This window comes from Oryzias melastigma, linkage group LG3 (assembly GCF_002922805.2).
Source record: "Oryzias melastigma strain HK-1 linkage group LG3, ASM292280v2, whole genome shotgun sequence".
In the NCBI taxonomy this organism is placed as follows: Eukaryota; Metazoa; Chordata; class Actinopteri; order Beloniformes; family Adrianichthyidae; genus Oryzias; species Oryzias melastigma.
In genome coordinates this window covers 13,894,194-13,904,955 of record NC_050514.1, presented here as the reverse complement: position 1 = coordinate 13,904,955, position 10,762 = coordinate 13,894,194, and the positions used below count along the sequence as shown (strand labels likewise).

General features: G+C 38.6%; 1 protein-coding gene across 1 annotated transcript in view; it reads left to right on the top strand.

Annotated features, from left to right (window-relative positions):
* Positions 1-10,762, top strand: part of rasa3 (RAS p21 protein activator 3) — a 51,287-nt gene that overhangs the window by 27,416 nt on the left and 13,109 nt on the right. Inside the window, exons 5-9 of the mRNA XM_024294768.2 lie at positions 1,091-1,167; positions 8,729-8,809; positions 8,909-8,981; positions 9,597-9,670; positions 9,740-9,844. Coding sequence (XP_024150536.1) covers positions 1,091-1,167; positions 8,729-8,809; positions 8,909-8,981; positions 9,597-9,670; positions 9,740-9,844 — 410 coding nt within the window. The remainder of the gene's footprint in view (positions 1-1,090; positions 1,168-8,728; positions 8,810-8,908; positions 8,982-9,596; positions 9,671-9,739; positions 9,845-10,762) is intronic.

The window sequence follows — 10,762 nt, the reverse complement described above, 5'->3', positions numbered from 1 at the left end:
TAAAATATTAAACAGTAGAAAACAAAAGTAAGATGCTGAAGGATGCTAATAACTGATTAATCAGTCGATTCAAATATCGACAAATGAAGTATTGTGACATATCGCCAAACTGATTTTTTTTCCCTTACTTGCAACTGCTGGTTATTATTAAAAAAAATCTTAATAACTTAAAAAAAGTTTGTCCCTTATTGACCAAAATCTTTATTTGTTCCCAAAAACACATATTTTGGCTAAAATTAGTCTTCAATTGCACATTTATTTAAGAACTTCCAATAATCATGAAATCATCCTCCACTCGACAGAGCTGCATGTCCAATATTTCCTCCCATTCACTATTCAACACTCCCAGTCATTCTCCCACCCACCCACACACACACATACTCATTGAACAGCGTGCAGGAACATCTGCAGACAGATGGGTGTGTGGAGCCCCGTAGCAGCTATCTGATACAGAGACACATTCATCCGAGGAGCCGGAGAGAGGAAGGATGTGTGAGAGGAGCAGAGAGAAAAAGACGAGGAGATGGATCAAATGAAGAAGGAAGATAGAGTGTCTCTTTTTTCTCCTCTCAATAGAGAACACATTGTTTGGCCTGTGTGCACATGTGTGTGTGTGTGTTTGTTTCCCTCCATTGAATCAGTCAGAGCGAGCGACGCCTGTGAGTTTGCATACTGATGCCGTTAATTAATGGAGCTTTTCTAGACAGCTGCAAACGCCGCTCTGTCATTATGACATTAATCCAATCACTTCACAGGCAAAATATTTGCAGCGTGATGCAGAAGAATCAGCACATGTTTACACCGGGTGTGTGTGTGTGTGTGTAGGGGAACCTTACACCTTTTAGCCTGGGTGGCATCTGCCTCCCCATTTTTGATTTGCTGCGTTTTTAGGCACCTTGGATGAATGGCAGGAGATGCCTTTGCGCCTGCTGATGGATTGGCTCTGACCCTGCAGCGAGTTCATGGAGTGAATGAGGCTGAGAGCTGTTTGCTAGATTCAGCAGAAATTTGCATTGCATCAAAAGCAAGCATTGAAACGGGGTTTGCATGTAGCTGATGGGACACTGGCCTGTGTTTGTGTGTCATGCAGGGAAAGGTGCACCTGGAGCTGCGTCTGAGTGAAGTCATCACTGACAGTGGAGTCATCAGCCATAAACTGGCAACTAGGTAAGACTGTGTTTTGTTTTTTTTGGTGTTATTTTAAGATGTTCATTTTCATATATAAAGAAAGTTAAGCTTAAAATAGCTTTTCTGTGTATTTCTGTATTCAAATCATTGTGAATCAGCAACAGAAAAAACAAAACTGGTTGTAAAAAAGTTTATTTGTAATGTAGAAAATACTAGGGGCACTCTCCCTGCTCTGAGCTCTCAGCAATGTGGAAGGGAAGGGGGGCGGGGTTGCTTTGCGACAATTTTGTCTTAAAATGCCATAATCATAGAAAAAAAGTTTAAAAAAATGACTGGAGTTTGTACTTCACTCATTTTGTTTGAACATATTCATTAGTTGGGCAGTTTTACCAAATACATGGGGATTGTTGAACAATTCAGTTCTGGTGCAATTCCTTTGCTCTGTTTTTGCAGATTTAGGCAGAAAGTCGAGAAAACTTAGCAAGCCTGGTCAAATCTAGTCGCTTTTAGTCCGGAAGTTTCCAGCAGCCTGCGTCATCACACTTGTGTTTATTGTGATGCGTGTGTCATGCACAGGAGCATTCTCACAGTGCTAAATGTCATGCTGGCTTCAGCGCAGGACGCTTCATTACACCTCTGTGGTGCGTGGCCTGTTACCTGGCAACAGCTTTTGACTGGCACTAGGACGGTTTGAAGTTTGTGTTTGGAGTGTGGCTCAAAAACAACGCCAGTTTTGTGAACACTGCACCTCACAGCCGTACGTGTGGATGGAGAGCACACTCTCACATGTGTGTGTGTGTTGGCTTCCCTCATGGGTAAAATGCAGCAGTGAACTCTGATGATGAGCCAGCATGGCTCTGTTCCCAGAGCACATTGTTGGTAAGGAGCTTAGAGCTTAGAGCAGGATGTCATGCAGGCAGAGTTCTCTAGAAAGACGCGTGTGTGTGAAATACATTCAGCTCTGCACATCAGCAGAATCCCTCACGTCACACGGGTTCCTGAGGTGAATTACACCTGAAGGCAGCAGTGCTGTAGACTAACCAACTCTTCTTGGAAGGAGAAAAAATAGGTCTTTTTCCTGCATGTTTAAAACTTTTATCCCTAAAAAATACTTTTCTTAGATGTCAATTGTAAATGTTTTAAAGAAACTTTAATTCAAGTCCCACTCCAACTTAGTTTTTTCCTATTTTAAAATCCTTCCAGGTGGTCTTTTAATTACGAGTATGCCGTTTTTAGCCAGAAATAAAAAACCCGGTGTACTTTTTTAAGACTTATTTTCTGCACATCGGCAGGAATCCTTTATAAATTAGTCTTTGAGTTGTGGGCAGGACTGTTACAGTGGAGTAAGCCCGCCTCCACTTCCCATCATCCATCTCTTTACACCAGGGGTGTCTAACATACGGCCCGCGGGCCAGAGAGTTTAATCTGGCCCAGTCATGAAGAGAAAAATTTATAAGGATGTTGAGGAAAAAAACAAGCTTTTAGCCACTTCCTGTAATGAGTTATGGTTCTTTAAAAAAATGACCGCAATGCGCAATTCTGCCACTAGGGGAAACATAGAAAATGCTAAACCGCCATAACAAGAGATCAAGAAATAATTATAATATTACGTGATTAGGCTACTAGGTTGGTTAAGGTATTTTTTCCAACTGAGAAAAAAAACAAAACAAAAACAAAGCTTTGGTTGTTTTGCTATTATCTTACTGTTCCGGCCCACTTGAGATCAGACGGTTGAGTTTGACACCCCTGAGTTACACTCTCTCTTGCTAGCTTACAGCCCCTCAAACCCCAACCTAACATTAGTAGTGCAACAAAGATGGGGAACGATATTGGAGCTGTGCTCAGACAAGGAAAACAAAGTCATACATGAGGAGTTCAGGAGGAAGAGTGGCGAGAAGTGGTAAGACTTTGGCCTGCCCATGTCAGACTCTGCGTCACAAACCTGAGCTTTTTCAAATAGAAATTTTTAATTTACTGCTGATTCATCACGGTTTGAATAAAGAAATAATCAGAAATGCATTAAACTATTTTATAAATGTCCTCCAGGAGAAAAATGCTAGAAAAACATGTTAAAAAGACAATTTTCATTGGAGTGCGTCTTTAAATATTTCATCTGATTGAAGCCTCGAGTATTTACACTTTTTAACACCATCATTGGGGTCAAACTTCTTATTTTGAAAGAGTCATTCTATTGGACTGAATCTGTGCATCCTCTCAGAGTTAAATCCTTCACTGAAAGATTTTTTTTTTCAACAAAGTCACTGGTTCAATGGTATTAATTGTTCAAACAATAAGAGGATTGACTTATCACAGCAGCAGCTGCAGGAATTACATTTTTCTTAGGAAAAAAAACAAGGATTTTCAAATAAATGTTCAATCATTTTTCAGCCCTTAAGAATGACTGGACATGTGGCGTTTCCAGCTGCTGTTAAATTAAATAAAGTTTATTTCATCTCCATCAAAATAAGAGCTTATTTAAAAAATAAAGTGTAAATTGCTCCAATATATTCCTGCTAAATCCTTCACTTATGACCTCTCAGAATTGTGTGTTGACTTTAATTTTCATTCACCAGATTGACAAATATATTCATTTATGTCTTCTTGTTAAAGCTGAGAGGTTGGGTTTTTTTTCTCTGTTCTATTGGCAACATGTTTTTAAAGAGAAAGTAATTGTACCGCATATTTGACCACATGCAATGTTGCGAAAACTGTTTGCAGTGGTTTCCAGCTTGATCTCTCCCATGGGTGCCTTTGGTGCCCCGACTCTTTCCTGTAGCTGCATCATGAATGCTGATCTTAACTGAGTCATGTGGCGTTTCAGCTCTTTGCATGTTTTCTGGATTTTTATGGCATCCCTAATGAGTCCTTGTTGTTCTCATTTAGTGAGTCGACCACTCCTGTTCAAAGTTTGGTGCATAATGACTGTTTGTTTACTGGAACCCCACGATCATTCTCCTGACAAATAAATTACTTGATTATTTATTTATTTTTGTAAGTTTTGCTCATAAATGCCTTTAGATAGTTGCATGAAAAGTTGTTTTATGAATCGTTTGCTTTGTAGCGCAGAGTCTATTTAGGTTATTTCCTGACTCCACATGTTTGTCAGAGGACATTTTTGTGAAATTGAACTCAGCTTTTTAAAAAGAAACATGTTTTTTCTTTAATCTAATGCAGGTTTTGACATATTCCACCCAAAATAAAGGAAATATTTTAATAAAAAGCATTTTATAACAGTTTAATTGCAATTTTAAGAAAAATGTGTTATAAATCTGTTTCATTAAAGTGATAAATGTAAGTCCAGCCGCCTGTTTGGAATTGGCCACTTTCTGCTAAAATGCCTTTTAGGTCTATTTTTATTTGAGATGTTCTTCTTTGTTTGCATTCAAGTTTGGAAGGGTGGTACCAACTTTGCACCAGTGTGGTCTCAGGCTCTGCAAGTCTAAGCTACCTCAGCCGAGAGCTTCTCGAGATGACTCGAGCATCCTCAGCTTTCATTTTGATCTTGTGACCACAAATGTCACTGAGTCAGATGAGCTGTCTTTGATGGTGTCACACAGTGTTTAAATGAGTCAAAAAACAAGTACAGTGTGCAGGCTTAGTTTCCCCAAATGCTCGGAGAATTAATGGTAAAGACCCTCATAAATTGTCTAAATATGTCCACTTTGATTCGAAGGAGCTGCTGGAAATAAAAAAGAAATGTCAAAATAAATCAGTTTCTTTTAAACAAACTTAAGTTCTTTGCAGATTGGGATAGTTGGATGTTTGAATTCTAATAATTCATTTTCAAAATTAAATTAAAAACAACAGTTTCATGCATCCAACATCCAATAAAATATTATTTTTTATGTGATGTTTAAGCTACAAACTATAACCTATTTTGATGTCAACATTTAAGCATTTGTGCACATTTCTACACAAAATATGTCAGGAAGCTGAAGAAATGAATAAAAAAGTCGAGATGTGATGACATTTAGTGATGCATCACTGAACATGCATGTTTAATGACTCCTATGGGCTCTCACAAACATCTGACTGATCTACTTGGTTAAGACAGAAAAAAGAGGAACATCAAGTAGGTACATCAAGTTCTCAAATGTTTAGTGTCAAGGAAGAAATTGTATCTGTTTTCATGGACTTTAAACTACTAAATATTTTGGTGCAATCCTGCAAAAGCCTGCTCCATAACTCATCAAATATTCCTATCAGGATTTTTTCCCCCTATAATTCTTCATATTGTTTTGTCTCCCAGGCTCAGGCTAGAATGTGACATCTGCGTCAGGAGTAATCAAATAAAAAGTTCCCATTTTTATCAATCTAATAATGTGGCGGTGAGGACAGCGACCCGTAACCGCGCAGCCATTATGTATGCAGGTTATGTGGGGTGGCAGAGAGGCGGTGATGTAATTCATATTTGAGTGAAATCCTTTTTGATGGGAAGCGTGGGCGTAGAGGAACCTTATACGAGGACTGTCAGCTAAAACAAACACGTCTGCTCCACTGCCTCTGTGTGCATGTCAGAGCTCACAGCGGTCATGACAGGGGAGATGGGGCTGGATTGTAGGCCAAGCAGGGGTTATATAAACCAGCTTACCGCACAGGAAGTGCTCCGGAATTAGCAATGCTTAACCCAGCCTGATCCTTGTTTCTTATTAGGGAAGTGTGTGTTTACGTGCGGACAGGACGGGGCAGGCCGTCGCATGTGTGTCATTTTGGGCAGCGCTGGGATTTGCTGTTTAATTGATTGTGCGGCGGGAGTGGTGCTGCATCACTGTGACACACAGGAAGGGAGCCGTCCTGCTGTGGGCTCAGTACGAGCCCTAAACCCCATTAAAGCATGATGTCATCCGGCAGCCGGGACAGACACAGATCTGCCACAGACACAGATCATGGACGCTGCTATTTCAGCCCATTGTGGGGCGCTAAATTACTCCACATGGTTGCAGAATGTGTCACCTTCTCATGAAGATGTTTTGGAATCACTTTAGTTTGATGGAAGTGGTTCTATGTGATGCTTTTTCATGACGAGTCCAGATGAAAACTGGATGTTTTCACAACTTTTTTTTTGCTAAATAATAACTAAATGGAATAAAGCCTGGTTACATAAAAGCTTCCAGCTCATCTATTATGTTTTTTAAGGTTGACTGTTCCGCTAAGACAGCCGTCTGCAACCTCCAACACTCATTTGTGTCATTTTCTCACTGACCACAACCCAGTAGGAACCACAAAGTCTAACTTCACTCTTTTAGAAAATAAGACACTGATTTGTATTTATGTTAATGTCACTATTATGATAAATTTAAATAAATGTGAATAAATAACACACAACCATAAAGAGATAATATTTTTATTATTTTTTACTTTTGATATGATTTCCTTTCAGACTAAAAGACACCCTGTACCATATAGGATCATCTTAATGCAGCAAATGGAGCTGTAGGTAGTGTGATGACAGCAGCGATTAAGAAAAAAAACCTACTATATACTGTTTATTTTATTGTTGCTGGTGCATCTCAACCAGGAATTCATAAATCTAACAAACTAAAATGAATCAGAGCTAATTAAGTGAGCCTTTCCAAAATTTTTGGACCACATGGAAATGCTTGAAATTAATTCAGTATTTGATAATCTAGTTTCTAATTCACTGTACCTTAGGTATAACTTCTGCCTATGCTTACTGACCTCAAATTATTTTTTTGTGTTACACAGCAATAAAAAAATCTGTCAAAATGTTCGACTTTAGTAAACAACAAGGTCACACTGCTTGGTGGATAGTTGAAGCATTATGGGTACTGTAGTCAGGAGCCTCACAGATACAGTATGTACTATGCTTCAACTGTTTGTGAATCAGTTGAATAAATTTGACTCATTTGACTGTTTTGTTGTGCTTGATGCGCTGTATAGTCAAAAACACACATTGCTTTCTAAAATTCTTCAACCAGAGAGCTGCAAAGAATGGATCAAAGGGTCACATGTGGCTGCAGAGCCTCAGGTGGCAGACCACTACCCGTTCAGAGGTCTTCATGGTTTACAGGGCGACAGTGGCTCAGGTGGGTGAGCGGGTTAGCCGATGATTGAAAGGTTGGCAGTTCCAACCTCGCTCCCCTTGTCAACTGTTGTTGTGTTCTTGGGCAAGACACTCCAGTGTGGATCCACTGTGTGAATGCGTATGAATGTCCCGGTGATGGTAATAACTGGCAGCCACGCCTCTGTCAGTCTGCCCTAAGGCAGCTGTGGGTACATCAGAAGCATCAGCAAGTAGAAGTGAATGAATAATGGATATACATACATTGTAAGCACAAAACGCACAGAAAACTCCAAAATCATTATTATTTTGTTATTACTTCACTGTAGAACAGGTTGAGAATCTGTAATTAACATTCTCCATATAAAAGCTCAAAAGGGACAGAAAGCCCCAATAATGAGCCTATAACTGTCAAATGTTGCTATGCTGTTCATCCAGATGCTGTGTTGAGATAAAGCCTTAAAATCCCACTGCAAGGAAAATTGTGTTTTTCGTGTTTTTAACATTTTCTTGTGGCATTTTTCTGAAGATGGAGGACATACTTAAAGAAATTAAGCTTAAAATTGCATTTCTGAGGATTTCTTTTTTGAAATCATTGAGAATCAGGAGCAGTCAAAAAATATTGTTTGAAAAAAATATTATTTGTGACTTAAAAAATATGCTGGACGGGCCAAAAGCTCCCTGCTATGCTCCGCTACGAAATGGAGAGGGGAAGGGGGGCGGGGTTGCCAACAGTACCATCTACAATTAAGAGTGATTTCTAATGAACTACTGACGCTCTGCAGAAACTATGCCCTTGAAAACAGCACTTTTTTATAATTTGGGCTAAAAAATAAAGTATAATCGTAATTAAAAGACCACTGGGAGCGCTTCAAAAATAGATGAAAAGATAACCGGAGTGGGACTTTAAAAAGCTCAAGCATCAAAATGTGAAAACTTTGGGGTTATTTTTTGTTTTTTTTAGCAAAATGTTCTGCTGGATACCACATCAGAGAGTTCGTGGTTGAGCTGAAAGTGCATGGGGACTGATGAAATTAGGTTTTGCTATTTCTGCTTGTGACCCGCATTTATTAGTCACTTGACTCACTAATGAGGAGACTTCCTGATCGGGACAAAGTTTGAGAAAATCCATCTGCACTTGGAAAGCACTATATTGATTCTTCAAGGAAAATTCAACCATCTGAAATGAAAACCACGTAAAAAAACGCACTTCAAAAATGAAAAAAAAAAGATAATTTTCTGTTTTGCAAGAAAAATAATCTTATCAAGTTTTTCAACATCAAAATAACATTTATTTAAGAAAACATATTCAAATGGCAAAAATAAAAGACTAATTTTCTTATTACATTGACAGATTTTTTACTTATTTAAAGATATTTTTTGACTTTTTTATTTTTTTGACTTATTTCTTGGGAGCTTGTTATTGCAGTGTGAAAAAGGAACTTTGAGAAATTAATAGATTTTTTTTCTTATTCTTGGTAAATTAGAAATTAAAATTGAATTCAGCATTTTTGCATTAATACCCACTTTGAAAGCCCTGAGTCTTGCTGTAATGATGTCATTTGCTTGTTTCTGCAGAGTCCTGGAGTGCCAAGGTCTTCCGATCATCAATGGTCAGTGTGATCCCTACGCTGCTGTCTCCTTACTAGGTCCTTCCAGGCAAGTTTCTCCACTTTTTGTGCATTTTTACATTTTTTATGAAGTTTTTTGCTAATTAGTTTCATGACTTTGTTTTTTTTTTTTTTTTTTATATGTCAGGTCAGAAGCCAAGAAGACCAAAGTGAAGAGGAAAACCAACAACCCCCAGTTTGATGAGGTTTTCTACTTTGAGGTGCTTCCCCCTCATCCAACATGATTTATGTCACCAGCATCTACTGCTATGACAACACAGTAGATTTAACCATAAACATACTTTTTTTTTGCTATAAAACACTGAACTATTTCTCTTTTGACCACTAAAATCCAAAAATTGTGCAGAAATCTTCAGAGGAAAAGTCCCTCTAATGACACAGTGAAAACCAGCATTTATGCGGTCAGCTTTGAAACTCACTGGTGTTTAATTCCAGCCATTAAATAGCTGCACACTGGATTGTTTTTGGCGCTCACCCTTTTTCAGAGTGGCCTCGTAAACTGTGTCTCTCTGCTGCTCTGAAGTGACATTTTTGTTCTGCTCCTCCCTCTGGCCTCCTCGCTGCCGCACCAGCAGACAGCAGGACAAGAGTATGATTGATTCAGACAAACCAAACAATCTGGCCCATTGATTTCAAACTGACAAGACCCGTTTATTTACTCCTAACCAGGACATGAACCCCCTTTCCCTCATTCTTCTGTCCCCCTCTTTTTCGTGGGACACACAAACTCTACAACGTGGTGTCAGATATTCAGAAATATGTTCACAGCGAAAAATGTATGTACAAATATCTAATGGTGTGACTCCGTTTTGTAGGTTACGCGGCCGTTAAGCTACACAAAGAGGCAGTTTGATGTTGAAGAGGAGGATGTTGATAAACTAGCGCTGAGGTAAGGCTGCTGCTTTATCAACGCGCATTTGTATACCTCTTTTCTGTGTTAACTTTGGTTGGTGTTCAGGGTGGATCTGTGGAACGCCAGCAACCTGAAGTTCGGAGACGAGTTCCTGGGCGGAGTGCGCGTCCCTCTGCGAGTCCTGGGCCAAGCTGGCGTGCACGATGCCTGGTGAGAGCAACGTTTTATACGATGGTTGTTGACTGATTTCAGTGTTTTTGTTCTATTACAGATTTTTAAAATGTATATTAAATCAAAGATTAAACAAAAGTTTTTAAAAATGCAAAATTACAAACAAATATGGGTTTTTATGAGGTGATCACTGTCTGCACATTATTTGTTAGATATGCTGAAAATCAAAAATTATAGTCTAAAAACACTTTATTTTGAGATAAGTTGATTTTTAATGGTGAACAAAGTTTAGTTTTTGCAGGTATCTTTTTAATATTTTCTTTGTGGACACAGACAGATGACCTTGTGCCTCTTCTTTAAATTTAAAACCCTATTAAAACCCTGGTACAGCTGACCTAATAACAACAAAATAATAAAGTTCTGTTGCTCAGCTGATCCTCTTCAAGCTTACTGTGTCTTAGCAGATGCAGCACGTATCTGTTTAAATTCCTAAATTACAATAGTGGTGGTTTAATGGGAGAATCTACTGTATGACGCTTCATCTGCAGGAGCAAACACCTTTATTCCTTGAAAACTTGTAAACTGGATTACCTTCTTATCTCCATGCTCTATTACCAGATCTAATGGGGCAAAAACATACAGCAAGGCAGAGTGGGAGGGGCCAGAAAAGTCCTGCAACACTCAACCTGCTTAAATTTATATTTCTGTCTTAACCCTTTAATAGTAGAGCATCTATAGATTTCAAATCTATGAAAACTTTCCAAAATAAAAGTAAAAATATGAAACTACTTAGATATTTACAAAATTGTAGGTAAATGTAGCAAAGTAACTCACTACTGCCCCCCTCTGGTTTACAGATTATTGAGAATAGTTGAGGAAAAAAAGCGTAGTTTTAAAATTTTGGAGTAAAAAACTGTTAATCAGTCAGAAAAAAAATAATTTTAATTTTAATTGCTG